At 35.0% G+C, this 22038-nt stretch overlaps 1 protein-coding gene across 1 annotated transcript in view; it reads right to left on the bottom strand.

The window, feature by feature from the left end:
- The window catches only part of FMN2 (formin 2), a 325489-nt gene that overhangs the window by 86105 nt on the left and 217346 nt on the right, over positions 1-22038 (bottom strand). Inside the window, exon 17 of the mRNA XM_039883627.1 lies at positions 21897-21989. Within this exon, the coding sequence (XP_039739561.1) occupies positions 21897-21989 (93 nt within the window). The remainder of the gene's footprint in view (positions 1-21896; positions 21990-22038) is intronic.

Here is a 22038-nt window from a genome sequence, read left to right as displayed (position 1 = left end):
TGACCCAGTAATTAGCGTCTGCAGTCGTTTGTCTGGATCTGGACTCTTTTGCAATGTTAAGTATTTCTGCCGAACTTGACTGTGAGTAAGCAGAGCGCCAACGGACGCCCTTTCGCATCCTGAGCTTTCATGAGGGAATACCACATAGTCTCAGGTAATTGGAGACAGAGTTGCGTTTGAGTAATATCAGATGGAAGGCAACTTAGAACCCTTTCATCTGCTTGTCTAGGCTCTAAATCTTTTTGCTATTTTTCCTTTTATTTAATGTGTTAACTAGTTTTTGTTTATAATTATCTATGAATGTGCATTTCAGTTGCTTTTAAGTGCAGCCAGTATGGGTTATTTTTTAGACAGATGCAGTGCCTTTCTTCTGAGTCATTTAAAGTTGTCATTTAATTGCAGATATATTTCTTTGGTTTTGAGGTTTTGACACACTGCTTCTTTTGACAATGAACTTAAAATCAAGTAAATTTAGGGGGTTTACACATGTCCAGACAGGAAATGAATATCAGAATTTCTTTCCTTAGACAGCAAAAGAAACAAGAAGTCTCAATGCATTCCTTTCTTCCTTGATGCTGCAAATGTTCTTAGGACAATAAAACAAATGCTGTGGAGTACTCCTGGGAGAAAAAAGCCAGTATCTATGTACCATAAAATTACAAATTGACTTTTGCAATAATTCCCAACCAACTTTCGGTTAACACTAAGGGTTGTTTAAACCTGTGCATAAAAACGTATACCATTTGTATACAATATGTAGGTGCTTGCTACAAAAACTCAAGAAACACACACAATAGTAAATGATGCGTACTTCAAAAATTTGCTGTATATGGCTTCTGGCTAAACCCAAAATACAAGAAAGCCACGTATGATTATCACCTAGCCTGTTGTACTTACTGAAGTGGTCGGTCCTCAGTAAAATTCCTTTCTAAATTTTCATTTTAAACTCAAAGTGAAAAAGACATGGGATGACATGAAGTGCATGCATGAATTTTACATTCTGTAGACAATACAGTGTAAAGGAGCTATTGATTTCCAAATGAAAAATTGTTTACTCCACCTGATTTTTTATATCATATCATACCACAAACTTAGTATTACCCTATTTATAGGCTAAGCAAATCTCTCATGGACTTGTGTTAATGCAGAATGAAAATAAAGACACATTCAGGACAATTCCTTTCTTTTACCAAGTAACAACTGCCTTACCGAAGAAGATAAATCAAGCACACCTTCTTACTAATTCTGAGCTGAGCTTAAATTAGGATCATTCAGATAAAACAAAAATCTCCATGACCCTTTAACTAAAAATATGCAGATTTTTTTAAATATTAAATGTAATATCAACTAATTCTGATTTGTAGATTAAAATTATCAAAACACAAAACTGAAATAAAAATCTGAAGACCAGGGAACATTTTCTGATGTTTTATTTTCCCCTAACTTTACTTGCCAAAACAATACTTGAATTATAATAGGAAGGCTAAAACACTCCAATCCTAGAAACAAAAGCCACTTAATTTAATATCACAATATTTCAACCAAAATTTGAGTGTCCAGTATGTGTTGGAACTTTATTAGGGGCTCACATACAGATAAATATTATATAGTCTTTCCCTTCAAGAAAATATATTACATGAGAAAAAAGATATGTGAATAACCACACATATAAACATTAGAGAGATACAGAAAGTCTTCACCTAATGTCATCATAGGTTCCACAACTTTAAGCGAAACGATGTACAACAAACCAGTTTAACTACTGAGTAACTGATATCAACGAGAGTTAAGTTCATAAAGCATCTCATCAGCATTCTAACAAAATGATGTTGAATGAAATGCATTATGCGAGGACCTGCTATATTTTAATATAGATAATATTGCTATTCTAATTTTTTACACATAACTGACAATAATAAAACTCTAGATGAAAGTCACTACAATTATTCCCATTTTACAAGGAGAAAATTAGCAGTTAAATAACTTGCAAAAAATAACAAAAATATTAAGAAAAAGAGACAGTATTCAAACTCATGCAGTCTGACTCTAAAGGCATACTCTCAAGTTGGTCTTGAGCACAGTTAATTGAAACATTTGCCTATTGAGAGAGAAGTTGGTAAGGAAAAGACAAAGGAATACACTGAGCTGAAGCTGAAATAATGAACAAGCGTTAATCAAGTGAACAAAGTAGGGACTGGAGAGGGCATTTAAACAACAAACAGCAGGAAAGAGGGCACAGAGGCATAAGTGCAGCACAGTCCAGGATATCAAGAAAGTAGAATATGATGAAGACCAGATGGGAAATATAATGGAAAATAGTTGGCCAAAAAGCTGTGTACAGAGGCAAGTCTAGCCTCTTATGGCATGATGTTATAACGAGCAAACAAAAGAGACTGAAGTGCATTCAGTTTAAACCACTGGCAAGAGATTTCTACTTTGGACTTTGTTAACAAGAACCAAACTTACCCTCCTGCTATAATGAACCAGAAGCTGGACAAAATATAGGAAAAAATACTTTTCATATACTGGATAATAGGAATCACAGGATTCTGATCTCTGAAAGAAGGTAAACAAGCTAGTCAAGCCCTACGATCTTCCTGGATCTCTGTCTGAAGGCAGTTTCCGGGCTGTGGGCCCTGGGAGGGAGAACCCGAATAAGCCAACTAGTCTTGCTGAGTGTGGGAAAGAGAGAGAGGAGTTCGAGGAGTCTGAAGTGGTTGAGTGAGAGAGGCAGAGTCTCAGAGAGGAAATGGACTTGCAGAAAAGAGGGAACAGAAATCTGCTTTGAAGTCTGACTTTATTCCGAGTATTAATCGGAACATGTATAGGGTGGAACTCTGCAATTCAAAGCAAAGAACAACCATGGAATTATAAACTGAACAATTCCCTGAGTTCATACAGGGTCACGGGATGTTTGAAATCTGAAGAGCCACAGTGGGGGGCTACTGTCGACCACCAGGGATAGGATAGTTCTTGGAGACCCTGGTGGAGGGAGGATGGTAGCCTTACTAATAGGACCTCTGTTAGTGTGAAGGGTACTCTAGAGTCTACACTACTCCCAGGAAAGCTTAAAAACATGACTTAAAGGATCGAACCGAGTCACAAGTAATTTACAGTGTTTGCCCAAACAAAGCCAAATATCCTTTAGCATAATACACAAAATTGGTTGCTCTGCTCTGGCGATTACCAGATACCATGCCCCTCCCATCCAAGCCACGTCCAGTGGCTTTTCCATATAAATGGCTGTCTTCGCTCATGCTTCGGACTTTCCAAAAACCTCTCAAAAGTTCACATACCCCAAACAAGCAGTATTTGGCCTCAGTGTGTCCTGTACCTCTTGCTAAGCACTAGCAGTAGCTGGCCTTGGTTAATGGCTTGGCTTCTCAAAAACCTCCAAGGCCAGCACGGTCGGTGGTAGTCATCTGTGGATTGCTTGGTAGCTCATGCCAGGTGGCCCTAGCAGGACACAGGCTACAGATGAATTTGGCCTATGGTGGGGCTCTTCACAAGTGGTTTAGTGGCTGGCATACCCAGTGGCCGGCTTCAGAGATGGAGGACCATCCGGAAACATATCTGAGGATGACACACCTAGAGGGCACACTGGGAAGGCACCAGAGCCCTATAAAAGTGAATCCTGCTCCATAGGATTCCTCCATTGTAGTTACTAGCCAGTCCTCACAACCAATCAGCCTGAGGGTCAATCCCTCCCACTGATGTGCAAACAGCAGCCAAGGCTCAACTACAACATGAGGGCACACACAATGCATATGAGGGACATACCTGGAGCATCTGGCTCAGGTAACCAGGGAGACTGAACCATGGGGCCCCGCAGGACACCTACTACACAAGGCCACTCTGCTAAGACCGTGAGAGATAGCAGCTCTACCTAATACATAGCAACAAACACAGGGAGGCAGCCAAGATAAAAAGACAAATATGTCTCAAATGAAAAATCAGAACAAAGGTGAAACATAAAGAGAGAATCTTGAAAGCAGTTAGTTACCTTCAAGGGAGCTCCCATAAGACTGTCAGCTGATTTCTAAACAGAATCTTTACAGGCCAGAGGGATTGGTATGAAATATTCAAAGTGATGGAAAGCAAGGGCCCACAACCAAGATTACTCTACCCAGTAAAGCTATATTTAGAATTGAAGGACAGATAAAAAGCTTCCCAGGCAAGAAAAAGCTAAAGGAGTTCATCATCACCAAGTCAGTATTAGAGGAAATGTTAGAAGGACTTGAAGAAGAAGAGGAAGAAGAAAGGGAAGGGCAAGGGGAAGGGGAAGAAGAGGAGGAGGAGGAGGGAGGAGGAGGAGGAGGGAGAGGAGGAGGAGGAGGAGGAGGAAGAAGATGGAGAAAAATGGTAAAAAAATATAAATAATAAATGGCAATCACTATATATCTGTCAACAGTTACTTTAAATGGAAATGGATTAAATGCTCCAATCAAGAGATAGGATGGCCGAGTGGATAAGAAAACAAGACCTCTACATATGCTGCTTATAAGAGACTCACTACAGATCAAAAGAAACACAGACTGAAAGTAAAGGTATAAAAAAAAGATATTTCAGGAAAATGGAAACAAATGAGCTGGGGGAGCAATACTTAGACAAAATAGACTTAAAAAAAAAGGCTATAACAAGAGGCAAAGAAAGACCTAGTAATCCCACTTCTGGGTATTTATCCGAAGAAACCCAGAACCCTACTATGAAGGGGTAAGTGCATTCTTATGTTAATTGCAGCATTATTTACAATAGCCAAGATATGGAGGCAACCTGGGTGTTCATCAATGTATGAATGGATAAAGAAGATGTGGTACATATATGCAATGGAATATTACTCAGCCATAAAAAAGAATGAAGTCTTGCCATCTGCAAAAACATGGATGGACCTAGAGGGTATCGAGGAAGAGAAAGTCAGACAGAGAAAGACAAATTCCATCTGATTTCACTTACATGTGGAATCTAAAGAACAAAACAAACAAACAAACAAATGAAAAGAAACTCACAGATACAGAGAACATTTTGATGGTACCCAGATGGGAGGGGGTTAAGGGACTGGGTGAAGAAGGGGAAGGGTAAGAAATACAAATTAGTGTTACAAAATAGTCTTGGAGATGTAAATTATAGCATAAGGAATATAGTCTATAAAATTGTAGTAACTGTATGATCTCGGACAGGTACTAGAATTACTGGGGTGATCACTTCATATGTTGCATAAATGTCTAATCGCTATGTTGTACACTTGAAACTAATATATTATTGTATGTCAACTATAACTGAAAGATAAAAAAATATTATTAAAAAAAACCAATACTCTTCTGTTAAAAAATAAATAATTAAAGCATGATTTCCATGTACCAATTAAAAAAAAAATAGGCCAATCAAGTATCTGGAAAATGTAATTAATTATCAGAAAATAAATAAGTCAATAGAAAGAGATCCAGGAATTACAAGAGATGAACTAGCAAATAAGAACATTAAAACTAAAGCAGCTATTATAACCATGTTCAAATACCTTTTTAAAAAAAAAAAAAAAACATGAACATAACGAAAAGAAAAATGGATGTCAGTCTGCTCAAGGTTCTATAACAAAATACCATAGATGGGGTGGCTTAAATAATGAACATTCATTTCTCACAGTTCTGGAGGTTGGAAGTCTGAGATCAAGGTGCCAGCATTGTAGGGATCTGGTGAGAGCCTTCTTCTTGGTTTGCAGATGGCTAACTTCTGAAAGTATTCTCAAATGGTAGAGAGAAGAGAAAGAGGCCAGTTCCCTTGTGTCTCCTTAGGTAAGGTTGCACTAATCTCATCGTGAGGGATCCACCCAGTGACCTAATCACCTCCCAAAGGCCCCACCTCCTAACGCCATCACATTGAAGGTTATGGTTTCAATACAGAAATTTTGAGAGGACAAAAACATGCAGCACATAACAAGAGAGGATAAAAAATAAAAATCTTGAGAATGTTCCATGTGCACTAGAGAAAGATGTATATATAATCTGGTGTTTCGGGATGAAAGGTTCTGTAAATGTCGATTATGTCTGGTTGGTCTAATATGTCATTTAAGGTTGATATTTCTTTATAGATTTTCTGTTTGCATGATATATCCATGGCTGTCAACAGGGTATTTAGGTCCCCTACTATAATTATATTTTAGTCGGTTTCTTCCTTTAGTTCTGTTAGTAGTTACATTATATATTTTGGTGCTTCTTCAGTGGGATCATATATATAGATAAGTGTTTTCTTCTTGATGTATTGGCCCCTTTAGAATGGCTATCATCAACAAGACAAGTAACAACAAGTGCTGGAGAGGTTGTGAGGAAAAAGGAACCCTAATACACTGCTGCTGGGAATGTAAATTGGTACAGCTACTATGGAAAACACTGTGGAAGTCCTCCCAAAATTAAGACTAGAATTACCATATGACTCCTCTTCTGGGTATTGACCCCCAAAATTTGAAAACATTTGTCCATAAAGAAATATACACCGTGATGTTCACTGCAGCATTATTCACGGTGGCCAAGACATGGAAACAACCAAAGTGCCCTTCAATAGATGATTGGATAAAGAAGCTGTGGTACATACATACAATGGAATATTACTCAGCCATAAGAAAAGATAAAATATCGCCATTTGCAAAAACATAGATGGATCATCAGATCATCATGCTGAGTAAAATAAGTCAGAAAAAAAATTGAGAATGATATGATTTCACTTGTATGTGAGTTGTGAAGCTGAAAGCAACAAATGAGCAAGACAGATAAACAAAATTTCATAGATGCAGACAACAGTTTAGTGATTACCTGAGAGAAAGGGGGAAGGAGAGGAGGTAGATGAGGGAAAAGGGAATCAAATACATGGTGACAGAAGGACATTAACTTTGGGTGATGAACATACAATGCAGTATATAGATGATATATTATTGAATCGTGTAATGGAAACCTATATATCTTATTAACCAATGTTGCACTGATAAATTTTAAAAAAGAACCAAGTAAACTTGTAGAGATAAAAAATACAGTACTGAAATAAAAAATTCACTTGAAGTGAAAATAAAAATTCATGTAAAAATGAAAATGAGATGAGACATTTTAGAAGGCAAGAACTATGAACTTGAAGATATAACAACAGAGTCTATTTCAACTGAAGAACACAACTGAAGACTAAAAAAATGAACCAAGCCTCGATGGCTTTGGGACAACAATAAATGGTCCAGCCTATGTGTAATTGGAGTATTAGAAAAAATTAGAAGAGACAGGGCAAAAAAACAAATGAAAGAATAATGGCCAAGAGTTTTCCAAATCTGATAAAAATTATAAACTCCTGGATCTAAGAGATCAGTTAATTCCAAGCAAGATAAATATACGTATATACACAAACACCAATGTACATTATAATCAAAATATTAAAAACTAGCAATAAAGACAAAATTTTTAAAATAGCCATAAGTTTGTGTATGTATGTATGTGTGTGGCGGGGAGGACATATTTTATAACAAGAAAAAAATAAAAATTACCAGAGGTTTTGTGCTAGGTAGAATAATGGCCTTTCAAAGATGTTCATGCCCTAATTCTCAGAATCTGTGAATATGTTATGTTACATGGCAAGGAGGAATAAAGGTTGCATATGGAATTAGTGTTGCTAATCAGCTGAACTTGAGACAAAATGGTAATCCTGTACTATCTATGTCGACCCAAGGTAATCACAGTATCCTTATAAGTGAGAGAGGGAAGCAAGAAAGTCAGTATCAAAATGATATAGTATGAGAAAGGCTCTATCAGTCATTGTTGATTTTGAAGATGCAAGGAGGCCCTGACTCAAGGACTTTGGACAACCTCTAGAACCTGAAAAAGGAAAAGAAATGGGTTCTGCCCTAGAGTCTCCAAAGGAAGTGAAACTCTGCTGACACCATAATTTTAGCCCAGTGAGATCTTTCTTGAGGTTTCTGACTTCCTAAACTTTTTAAACTGTTAGATTAAAAAATCTGTGTTGTTTTAAACCAACAAGGTTGTGGTAATTTGTTACAGATACAATAGGAAATGAACACATTTCTCATCAGAAACTGTATAAGTAGGAGACAAGGAAAAAATATCTTAAAGTGTGGAAAGAAAAAAAAAAAACCTGTCAACTGGTAATTCTATATCTAGTGAAAATATCTTTCAAAAATGGAGGAAAAATAAATAAATAAAAAATTTTCAAGCAATCAAATGCTCAAAGATTGGGCACCTGCAGTTACACAGTAAGAAATCTTAAAGAAAGTTACTCAGGCAGAAAGAGGAAAAATAACTTGCTGTTACTCAACCTTCCCTATCCCATGACAGACATCAATAGTTATTCTTTAAAATTGAAGAATCCAATTAATATCTAATAAATTATTATCAAAACAGGGCTCCTAAAAGCCAGTGAATCTATGGATTTGGCACAAGATGGTACCATTCGCCATCTAGATAGGATGACTTCTCATAGCTCAACACGCTTTATAAATATCTCACATTAAGATATTATTAATTTATGACGGAGAGAAGGGTAATTCTATCTAGACCCTCCTATTGCCATGGATCTATGCCTCGTGAGGGTTGCTTACCTTCAGAGTAGAAATAGGTAATCAGAGACATCCTACGTGGACATACTCCCTCAATTCTAATGTCTCTAATGCCCAAGTAATACCCAGTAAGAACGTCAGCTAGGCAGAAAGTTAACAGACTGAGAGATCTTAAATGTTAACAAAGAAACTCTGTAATTCTAAATGGTTAAATCTATTAAGTTCTGAGCATTTCCTTCTGAATCCACATGTTGATATTTCCTAAATAACTACATTTCCTTCTGAATCCACATGTTGATTTCCTAAATAACCAACGGATCTGTTATACTAGAAATGCTTTAATAAAAAACGGTTTAAAAATTTAAAAGTGGCAGTCAGAAATTCAGTTTCCAGATGACCTTTCTTCTAATAACTAAAAAGTGTTACATTAGCAATTAATAAATGTACTTGGTAACATAGTGTTGGTAACATAGTGTTACATTAGCAATTAATAAATGTACTTGGTATTCTGCTACAAGAACAATCTGGCCAGGGTTCATCTCTATGAGAGATCCTATCAGGTGACCGGGATCTAAGAAAGGAAAGCTGAGGCTTAATTATAAAAAATACGCAGGTCATAGCTTATTATCTAATATGGAGGAATATTTTTAATCTTTAATAAGGAACACTTAAAAGTATTGCAGTTATTTGACATATTTTAAAATATATTACATATAATTTAAGTATATCTAAATTACAATGAGCATTCATATACTTTAACAATTATGATATTGAGTATAATTCAGTCTTTTCCAGAAGACTGCAGGTTACTGAGAGGTGGACTGGTAATTGTACTATAACAGAATGACATTAATAAGGAAAAATGAGACCCGTTAGAAAGGGATTAGCATAATAAAAGTAAGAGATTATTCTGGGCCAGGATAGAGTGCATGCGATGAGATAAGAGGGAAGCTGACGTAACTGCAGAAATCCACAGAATGTAGTAGTGATCATACAGATGAGAGAGGCAAATCTGGGAGGAGTATATGGGAAAAGAACAAGGTCATGTAAATTATATAAATGTCTAACCACTATGCTGTACACCTGAAACTAATACAAAATAATACTGAATGTCAACTGTAATTGAAATAAATAAATAAATAAAAATAAAAAGAATAAGGCTGATATTAATTTTGACCCAGCAGTTCAACATTTAGAAATATATGTATTATACAAGTAAGCACTATGAGAAATGTACATATTTATTCTCTTAAGTTTTTTTCTTCTAAAATCAATGATGTAGAACAGAAGGTATATAAGTAAATAAGGAAGCAAATAGGTTTTGGTGCATTTTTACAATAGAATACTATGAAGTCTTTAAGAAGAATATATTGATACAAAATTATCTCAAAGGTATTTTAATTGAAAAAAAAAATCCAAAATAGTCCTCTATTTCCAACCATACTCAGGACTAGACATCAAAAAGTTTTACAACAAAGTGCATACAAGTGATGGATTAAAATAAAATCGAATGCATGGCTGAGTTGGCTAGAAAAATAAAGAAAATTCTCAGAGGCCATGAAAATAAACAGGAGCAAGACTCCAAAGAAGTATAAGCGGGAAATGCCATGGGGACATCATTCCATCCAGCAGCCCAGAACTGTAGTTCGAAAGGCCACACAGTAAAAAATTTGAACAGGCCCAGAATACTCCAAGGTACCCAAAGAGACGCTCTCTCAATGAAGAAGGATTTGAGAAAAGCAATACTCCAATAAAGGAGACACCGAGGAAATGTGTCCATCTCATCAGTAAAATCCATAACCCCAAGTGGGCAAACTACACTGCACCGAGCCTCACTCCACAATGTGTGACCTTAAAATGCAAGGCAAGAATTAATTTTAAAATAGTTCTTAGTTGGCAGTGCCCCCTGATGTTTAGTCAAACAAATAGATACAGAAATAGAAAAATCTAAGAGCCTAAGAGAAAATTTACTTTAGAAACAAAGAAACAAAAAAGGCAGTTGCCAAGGCAATGAGGGAAGGGGAGAGGCCAAGGCTTCCAAACTGCTGAACCGAATTTACTTGCAACCAGAATTTTATAATTAGCAAACCTATGTCTCCAAAAACAAGTGTGATGTACATTTGCACACAGATTAAAAAAAAAAGAGAGAGTTTTTAATCAAGTTTCACTTCACTCCAAGAAACTTTACTTCAGAAAGGAAAATCATGTTGGAAGGAAGGCACAATATGAAGGTATGGTGAGTGAAGAAAATGGTATTGGTTATAAAAAATTTGAGATGATACTAAAACACTAGAAAACAATGGCATATAAATATAAATAGGTGAGGTCAGAGTTATAGCATTCTAAGGACCTCTAGTGTTTTAAACCTTATATTGTTAAAGAATTGTGTTAAGAAGTAAACATTAAAAGAATAAAGATACAGAATTTAATTTACAAAACAGAAGAGGGAAAAATTGAATGGGGAGAAAACCTTCAATCAACTTGTAGTAATTTGTTTACAAAGGTGGCCAAAAAAATCTTCCTGTTCCTCCAATCACATTTCTTTGCAGTAGAACATTTCTATGCTTCCTGTCGATATTACACTGAAGGTACCAGCCAGTGCAATACCAAAATCAAACAAACAAAAAATGAAAGAAAAAAATACTAAGAAATAAAACACTAATTATTTGCAGTGATGCCTACAGAAAAAAACTTCATAAAAATTCACTAATTACTATATTAATAAGAGAATTCAGAAAGTTTCTAGGATGTAACAAATATAATAGTTATTTTAATTTTATATATCTTCAAATAGTAACAGTAAACATAATTCACAAAATGTATTAGAGCAAAAAATAAGATCCTTAGGAATATAACTATAGAAAAACCTGCGAAGACCTCAATAAAAAATTATGAACTTTTTAGATAGACATTAAAGGAGGTATAAATAAGGGCTAGTCTTTATCATATACATATACAGAAAGCTTTAGGATCACAAAATGTCAATTCTCCTCATGCTGATCTATAGACTCTATGTAATTGTATCAAAATCCTAATAGATATTTTTTGGTATAACTTGACAACTCAATTCTAAAATTAGCATATAGATAAATGGTGATGGAAGGAGATTTGACTTTGGGTGGTGAACACACAATGCAATATGCAGATGTATTATTGAATTGTGCACTTGACACCTACATAATTTTATTAACCAATGCCACCCCAATAAATTTAATAAACAAATAAAATTAGAACACAGAATAACAAATTAAATATAAAAAAATAAATTACTAAGAAGAGGCATAACTCTCCTATAGGAGGTAGGAATCTAATCTTGCAACATTTCAGGACTTATTAGGAGACTACATTAAATAAGACAATGACAGATTTTGTTCTGAAGATAAATAATAAAAATAGGTCATTGCAATAGAACAGAGAAAATCCATGAAAACCACACATATCTATATAGAAAATTTATAAATGATAGAGATTGCATTTTAGAAGAGAAAGGACAGCAGTATTCATTACATGGTGCTAAACAACTAAAACACATTATCTACATGAAAAATATAAATTTTTGTAGACTATACATAAAAATTGATTATATACATACATAAAATCAAATTGAAGGATTAAATGTAAAAGCAAAACTATGACTTTTTACAGGAAAATGTAGGACAATATCTTTATAAAGTTGTAGGGAAAGATTTCTTCAAAAAGGCAAATAATACTACCATAAAGAAAAAGGTTGACACTTGTCTTTCTGTTTGATTTATTTCACTAAATAAATCACTATTTAGTGAATAAATAGTGATTTATTTCACTAAATAGTGATTTATTTAATGAAATAAATCACTAAATATTTAAATCACTATAAGACCTTCCAGGTCCATCTATGTTATCACAAGTGGTAAGATTTCATTCTTTTTTATGGCCGAGTAACATTCCATTGTATAAATGTACCATAATTTCTTTATCCAATCATCTATTGATGGGCATTTAGGTGGCTTCCATATCTTGGCTATTATAAATAATGCTGCCATAAACATGGAGGATGCACATATCTTTTCAAATTAGTGTTTTGAATTTCTTCGAATAAATATCCAGGAGTGGAATTGCTGGGTCAAAAGCTAGTTTTATTTTTAAGTTTTTGAGGAACCTCCATACTGTTGTCCACAGTGGCTGCACAAATTTGCAATCCTACCAACAGTGTAGGAGGGTTCCCTTTTTTCCACATCATCACCAACAGTTGTTGTTTGTTGATTTATTGAAGATGCCATTCTGACAGGTGCGAGATGATATCTCATTGTGGTTTTAATTTACATTTCTCTGATGATTAGTGACGTTGAGTATCTTTTTATATGTCTATTGGCCATCTGTATGTCTTCTTTGGAGAAATAACTAGCCAGGTCCTCTGCCCATTTTTTAAATTGGATTGTTAGTTTTTTTTGTTGTTAAATTACATGAGTTCTTTATAGATTTTTGGATATTAACACCTTATTGTATGAATCACTGGCAAATAGCTTCTCTCACTCTGTATGTTGTCTTTCTGTTCTGTTGATGGTTTCCTACGCTGTGCACAAACTTTTAGTTTGATGTAAACAAACAAACAAAACAGAAACAGACTCAAAGATGCTGGGAACAAGTTGATGGTTGCCAGATGGGAGTTGGGTTAGGGAGTGGGTTGAAAAGGGGGAAAGGGTTAAGAGGTACAAATTGGTAGTTACAAAATATTCATGGGGATGTCAAGTCAAGTATAGGAAATATAGTCGATAATATGATCATAACTATGTACAGTGCCAGGTGGGTACAAGACTAGTACAGGGATCACTTCATAAATTATATAAGTGTCTAGCCACTGTGATATACACGTAAAACTGATATAAAATAATATTAAATATCAATTGTAATTGAAAAAGTTTTTAGGCGGGGGGAGGTGAAGAAGAAGAGGTTAAAATTTCCAGGTATAAAACAAATGTTATGGGGATATAATATACGGCATAGGGAATATGGTCAACAATATTGTCATAGCATGTATAGTGTCAGATGGTTGCTGGACTTATTATGGTGATCACTTAGGTATGTAAATGTAGAGTAACTATGGTGTACATCTGAAACTAATATAATATTGTACGTTAGCCATATTTTAATAAAAAAACCTTTAAAAAAGAAAAGAAAAAGGTTGATAAAAATTACTACATAGAAATATTGAACTTCTGCTCATCACTTGTTAGTAAAAGAAAAGTGAAAAGACAAGGCTCAAAATGAGAAAAGTGATTGTAATAATTTAACTGTTTCGATATCCTGAATATATAAAGAATTCCTAATATGTCAGTAAGTAAAAGATAGACAAATCAACCAAAACAGTCAAGACTCTCAAAAAGGTAATTCATGGAAGAGGAAATAACTATAAACATATGAACATGTGTCACTTCTCATAAGTAATCAGGAAAATGCAAATTAAAACCACAATGAGATATCATCTCACATCTGTCAGAATGGTTTCTCACAAAATTAACAAATAACAGGTAGCAGTGAAGATGTGGAGAAAACGAAACCCTCCTATGTTGTGGGTGGGATGCAAACTGGTGCAACCACTATGAAAAACAGTACGGTGCTTCCCCCCAAAAGAAAATAAGAGCTGCCATACAACCGAGAAACTTCAGTTCTGGTTATTTATCAGAAGAAAACGTATGGTGGTTCCTCAAAAATTTAATAGAATTACCATATGGCCCAGCAATTCCTCTTCTGGATATCGACCCCCAAAATTTGAAAACATTTATCTGTAAAGACACATGCACCCCGATGTTCACTGCAGCATTATTCATAGTGGCCAAGCCATGGAAACAACTGAAGTGTCCTTCAAGAAAGCTCTGGTACACATATACGATGGAATATTACTCAGCCATAAGAAAAGATGAAATACTGCCATTTGCTACAAAATGCATGGATATCGAGATTATCGTGCTACACAAAATAACTCAGGCAGAAAAAGTTGAGAACCATATGATTTCACTTGTATGATATAAAGTGGGATATAAAACTGAAAGCAACAAATAAACAAGACAAACAAACAAAAACTCGTAGGCACAGACAACAGTTTAGTGGTTACTAGAGGGAAAATGGGGGGTCCATAACAGTAAAGGGGGTCAAATATATGTGATGGAAGGAGATTTAAGTTTAGGGGGTAAATAGACATGCAACACACAGATGATGTAATATCAAATTGTACACTTGAAACCTATATAATTTTATTAACCAGGGTCACCCCAATAAATTTAATTTAAAAGCCCCACAAATTTGAAAAGATATATGCAGTTCTGTGTTTATTGTAGCATTATTTACAATAGCCAAGATAAGGAAGGAACTTAGGTGTCCATCTATAGATTAACAGATAAAGAAGGGGTGTGTGTGTGTGTGTGTGTGTGTGTGTGATGGAATATTACTCAGCAATTAAAAAGAATAAAATCTTGCCATTTGTGACTACATGGAGGACCTACAGTGTATTACCTTAAGGGAAATAAGTCAGACAGAGAAAGATAAAAACCATATGCTCTCACTTATGTGCGAAATCTAAAACAAAACAAAACAAATGAAAAAACAAAACAAACAGATCCATAGATATAGAGAATAAGCTGACAGTTGCCAAAGAGTTGAGGGGATAACATGTGAGTGAAATAAAATTTTTTTAAAGAAGAGAGAAAGTGTGAAAAGGATAAAATCGAAATGCAGATTAGTGGTCATGTCTGAAGAACACAGGCCTAAGATGGGGGAAGGATAAACAGAAGGGCTGAACATACTGATCAAGTTTTATTCCTTGCACAGGGTCTCTATGGCTCATTTCATTATAATTCTTTAGATCTCATTTCAGTTGTAATATGTGCATACGTATATAACCTTATTTATGTTATATATAACATATATATGCCTTTCGAGTATACATTTGATCCTCATTATTCAAAGATTCTGTATTTTTAAATTTGCCTACTCATTAACATTTATTTTAATTCCAAAATCAATACTTAGGGTGCTTTTGCAGTCATCACAAACGTGAGGAACAGTGTAAAATGTGAGTGCCTGACGAATCATCATTCTCAGCTGATGTTAAATAAGGCAAGGCTCTAACTTCTTGTTTCAACTCTCATACTGTAAATAAGTGTACTTTTCACAGTCTATTGTGTCACATCTTTTTAGCATGTTTGTGCTTTTGAAAAAATTTCTAAAATGGTCCCCAGCATAGTGCTGCAGGGCTGTCTGCGGTTCGCACACACAGGAAGGCTTCAGGGAGAAGACGCATGTGTGAGATACGCTTTGTCCAGGTGTGAATTACAGCGCTGCTGACTGTGAGTTTAATGTTAATGAATTAACAAAGTACATTAATTAAATAAGGTATCTTCAAGCATTAACGTACATAAAACAAGGAAGCATACTGATCAAATTATGAAAACAAGACCAAAACATAACCAGAGGCTTGAAGAAACCTAACCTTGTATTTGCTCCTACGAGCAAAGATACAATATTCACTGATTCAATGTTTGTGGCAACTTCATAGAACATAATTACAACAAACAGGGAGAGTATAAAGAATAACAGAATATGTTTATTTTTCTGTTATACATAAAATATAAAACATGCAAAATTATATGTTGTATATATATAAATTTATGTTGTATATGTAATTATGTTATTTTTGTGTTTTATAATATATGATATGTTGTATACTTATAAAAATATGAAACATTATAAAATATTTCATAATACAAATGAAAACGTAGCAAAAACGATATGTAGAGTATGTATTCACCAGCAAAATATATATAAATACAAATGGATATATGCATATAAATATGCTTCTATGCACAAATTTTCTCTGGAAGGATAGAAATGAAACATAACATTGGTTAAAATAGAGGAAAGTAATTGTAAGAAGACTTACAACCCATTATATACTTGAATTTTATAATAGATGTATTAATTAAATATTATTTCTTTCACTCATTCATTAAAAAATAAACAATGAGGCCAAAGGCCCTGTCTTAGGCAACCACACTGGTGATGTCACGATGACAGGGAACATAGCACGGGCGGAGGATCTGAGGGGCTTGAGTTGAACTGACAGTCATCCCTTCATTTATTCATCTATGAAATAAATATTTATTTAGAGCCTATTGGTACTGGGGGCTGAGGATACAGCATGGAGCACATTACGGAGGCAGTTGTCAGCGACCCTCACGTATGTAATAGATTCCAGCTACTCCTCAGAGGCTCTTTGCTCATTTTTCATCGACAGTTACAGAATGAATGACCATGGCTGCTGGAAATCTTACTCTCAAAGAGAAGTGGTGACAAAGCCTATTCTTTTCAGAAGAATCGCTTCAAATATATGCTTCCCACATGTTAAGGGTGACCGGAAGCATACAATGGAAACCAAAATGAAATCATCATTTATCACTGTGTCAAGAAAAAGAGCTTTGTCTGTCTGGTGCATGGTGTCAGCATGCACACTGCACGAATTCAAAAAGTGTTCCTGTTTTCCAGTTCTTGTATTGGTGACTTGAGTTTAATTGAATATCTTACATGGGTTTCACCTACATTATGGTTTCAATCATCTTACACAACTGCCTTTTTCACTACCTGAGTTCCTATTACAGCTCCAGCCTCTTACTAAAGGTCTTGATTCCAGCACGACTTTGTCATCTATTACGTGATTTTAGTCAAGTATCGAACTCTCTGAGTCTTTGTTTCCTTATTGTAAAATGTGACAGTGATGGCTGTTCAGACTGTCCCAAAGAGTTATGACTAAAATAATGTGGAGTATAAAAGAGCTCTGGTTAACTCTTAACCAACCATATTATTATTGTTATCATACCAATAACAAGTGAACGTTGTTTGCTTAAAAGACAATTGTTTCATTTTCAATTTTAAAGTCAATATAAGAGTACTTCACAAAACAAATTCACCTTACATTTTTAAAATCACTGAAAAAAGTTCTCATTATATTTTCAGAAAAAGAAAACATAACATACCAAAAATGCTCACTCTTGAATATGGAGCACTGATTACAGCGCACCAACAGGCACTGTTTCTGATAGAAGATGTTCTAGCAAAATCCTCGGTCCCTGGTACAGTTAATATCCACTGCTTTCACCAGCCCTTCATTCTCGAGCATGGAGTTACCAAAACTAAAGGTTGTTTATTTAAGAGTTGAGGTTTCAACACCCTTTTATTATACGAATGTGATTACAGATTTATGCATTTTCATCTTGGATCTATTCCTCTAGTTCAGCTATAGTTTACTATGCTTCACTTAAGAAAGAAATGTTTGGGAAAAGATGAGGCAAGGAAATGGAGAGTGAGGCTAATGAAAACCTTATTAGCCATTTCTTATTTGTAAAAATCACAATAAAGACTTTATTTCATTTACTAGCATGAAGAGAAAATACGTTTTTTTTGTTTGTTTGTTTTTGTTTTTAAATTGCCATTCAACAACAAAAAAGTTTAGCTTAAGTTTTAAATTAGACCCTTATCAAAATGTATGGCATGAGTAAAAAGGCTGTGCAGGCCAACGCCAGAGAGCTAGGCTTCTCTTTCTTTCCCACCAACCTCACACATGTGGACACACACACGAAGGCAATCCGCTATATCTAAGGTCAGCAATGTGATTTTTCATATGGACACTTTGTCCAAAATATAACTTAGGTTCAAAAAGAATCAGGAAGAATAAAAAGTAAAGAGTGTGCTGAGTTCTGAGAAAATATTAGCAATGCAGGGAGTCCCCTGGTGATCTCGTTTATCTCATCTTTCTTACTTCTGCTACTTAAAAAAAAAGAGGCACAAAACAAAATTTAATGAAAACTACAAATAAATGCTCAATCACCATCAGGAGATAACCAATTAGTTTTCTTCATGATACATGCACAAAAATAAAATCATCACATATCTTGGCAAAAATTAGAGATAAGCTAAATTACAGTGACTTTGATTAAACAGTTAAGTCAAACACTTATGCATCAGTTATAGTTGTGGCAGAATTATGCCCTTCTACTTCCTCACTTTTCTTAAATGTTAAAAGCTCAGAAAATCGACTTTTGCACATGGCAATCCAAAAAAAGACATTCCATCCAGTGACAAGTACCACTATGACCATTGCTTCCTTTCTGAAATTCTTCCTAACTCTGCTTCTATTACAACTGCCTCTCTCATTTTTTTACTACCTATCTAACTACTGACACCTATGGGGGTTTCTCTTCCTCTGTCCATTCTGTAAATGTTATTCTCCTCTAGAATTCCATCTCTGGGTCTATTTTTCTTATCTGTCTAGATGACCACTTCGACTCAATAATCATGTTGCTTATAAGATGTACAACCCTCCATCTTAGACCTCTGTTCCATGTCTAATGCATGTCTCCACCTGCTCACTGGGAACATCCACCTGTGTGTACACCGACTCAAATCTTTCCCCCTATTTACATTCTCTACCCCAGTGGTTAGCACCACCGCTTACCCAAGTCAATCAAACCTGAAATCTGGACATCTATCCATCACCTTGATGCCCATCTGATCACCAAGAAACTTCTGTTCTACATTATTATTATCCCTCCGACCTACACTCCCCTCAGCACCACCACTACGTCCTTAGAACAGGGCCTCGCTTCTCTAGCAATACACCATAACGATTTCACAAGTGGTCTCCCGCCTCCGGGTTCGACCTGCCACCCTTAGCCCTTCCACATAGATGCCAGTGTAATTGCTCTTCAAACTTTAAGCCTCTGTCCCCCAAGACGTTGGGATGAAGCTTCAGTTCTTCAGTCAGGTTTGCAGGCACCATGGTGGGTGGCTTTGGAAATTTCTGTATAACTGTGTCTTGTCTGCTCACCACGGAACATGGTTATCATTATGGTCATGTGTAAGGGGAACAGGAAAATTGTGGAGGTTTGAGAGAAGATAGGAACAAATACCAGAAATTTAAAAAACTAAAATTGCAAGGGAAAGCATAACATTGCTGAGTTGAAATGAGTTCCGACAGCAGGTTTCTGATCATGACTTTAAGGTGACACAAGCCAGTGTCATAAGGGACACCGCCCCCCCACACACACAAATGAGCTACTTTGATGCAAATATAGAGACAGGGAAGAAAGATGTAGGCTTAATGAAGGTCGTGGGCTTTTCCTGGTGAGCAGGACGGGTGTGCTATGTGCCGGGCATTGTTCTGGGTACGAGGATACAGGAAGAAGCAAAGCAAAGCTGTTCTCCTCGTGGAGCTTACATTGTTGAGGGACAAATAAATAACACAAATGCAAAGAGCCGTTAAGAGTTATAAAGAATATAAAGCTAAGTGGAGGTCAGAACATATTTTGAGAACATTATCTATTAACATTATATTCTCAATTCTTACAATGATGGTACATAGCTAACATTATTACAAACGAGGAATGCCTTACAGCAGTAGAACTTAATTCTCGAAATCTGCCTATTTTAGAGCAGAGGTGAGGGACATTTGCAAGGAAGAAATATTTAACAGAGACCATGAAATCTTGGCTTGAGTATAATTAAGAAGACAGAAAGTGAAAAAGTGGGTGGCTCAGTGGATTGTAGAGCAGAGTGTGGTTGGTAAACCACGTGATAGCTGAATTACAAGGATAAGAGATATTTTTATTATTAATGCAATAAAAATTTTGGCCAGTACTGGAAATAGTCTCTTGAATTGTTTGAGAGAGATTTTAGATTTTAAAAACATGACACATTAAAAAAGACTTTTATGGGATATATAAAAACATGAATATACTGATGTAAAGTAATCTGAATTCAGAGGTTAATGTAAAAATACTATCTTATTATTGAGAAAAACCTAATTATAAGCAAAAATCTGGCATACGTTATTTCTACGAAAGTGACATGCGTTATTTTCGTCTATAAATTTAATTTTAGAATTTTGTCCTGATAACTAGAATATGGGACAAAAATTGGCTACATTCTTAAAAAGTTATCTTAAGAGAAACATTATTTTGAATTCCACAATTTTCACTATATGTTATTGATACAGATTCATGAGCAACCATCTTTAAAACTGGACTTTTTTTCTTCCACATTTTGACATATTTGATCCATATAAGTTTTTCTAAAGGATTTGCTGTTGTCATCATCTCTCTTCCAGATAATTTAGAATGTAAGATCAATTAAGACATATATTTTCTTATTCCCTGTTATAACTCAGTACCCAGGAGAATATTTCGGAAAAAAGTAGGTTTTCAATAACTTTTGTTCAATGAGTGTATAATCATAGAGCATCTGAATAGGACCGGAGAAGGAATAAAAAGTAACTGAAAGTGCTGAAGGGACCATGGAAAAAGGCTCATATCACTGGGACTGTTTAACCTAATGGCAAAAAGGTGAGTATTTTGTACCTATAACAACACATAGGTTATTATCCTCACAAGACTTACAGTTTCAAAGGGAGAACTGCTAATATCTGAATTTCATAATAAGGGGATTAAAAGATTTTCCTGGAAGATCATAAAAATCTGAATAGATACTGCACCACTTAGTATTACTGGACAATTGTGTCTTCCATTCAAGTGAAATACTAGACAAAGTCTGAGAGTCTCTACCCACCCTTCAAACCCTCATAAATGATCACCAAAGATATCAGAAATGAATGATCATGTGTGATTTGTAAGCACAATATCTAAATTCCACCTGGATTGCAAATCATAATTTTGCTATTCACTCAAAAAATGACTAAGATATAGTCATAAAGAAAATTTCAGTGCCTGGTTTACAAAATACAGATTCAGATTACATCATAAATCGCATGTTATTTAAACAATATGGGTGACACTTGCCAACATTTTAGAAATTCAGCAAATTGTTCAACCTTTTTTAATGAGTCATAGAATTAAGGGCTCCTTCCTTCCCATGAACAAATAAAAAAAAAGTTTTTAAGTTCCTTGGAAAAAAAAGGTGCTAAGTATCCAGAAGAATTTATACATCCTATAAAAAAACAGCATAAATGTTTTGAAGATCTGAAAAACATCAATATACTTTGTTTTTAGATATAATGTTTTGACAACTTAGGATATCTAAATTTCTATCACAAAAAGCATACAAATTTTAAAGTCTTTATGAGTTATTTTAACCAGTATCTATTGTATTTACTGTCGTTATAAAAAACAATAATAATGAGCATTATTGACAAAATAGCATGTTTAGCAAATTGCTAGTCTTTCATAACTATGTGACTCATGATTAAACAAAGTTTGTTTTTTTCTGATGTCAAAATAATCCCTTTTGAACCAATGTGTATGTTTTTCAAAAAACACCTTCTACCTTTCTGCTGAAAAGGGAGGGAAACGCAAAATGTCTCTTGGGAATTTACCTTGAATGATAAATTGTTCCATGTTTTCTTTGAAAGGTTGAATGTGCTCCTTTGAGGACACCTGGTACACTTTCCCAGCTTCGACCTCACAAGCTGAAATTAGAGAGACACTGTTTAGAACACCCTGCTGTTAATGGAGCAC

Source organism: Pteropus medius, unplaced genomic scaffold (assembly GCF_902729225.1).
Source record: "Pteropus medius unplaced genomic scaffold, Ma_sr-lr_union100, whole genome shotgun sequence".
NCBI classification, from domain to species: Eukaryota; Metazoa; Chordata; class Mammalia; order Chiroptera; family Pteropodidae; genus Pteropus; species Pteropus medius.
This window is presented reverse-complemented; position numbering and strand designations above follow the sequence as displayed.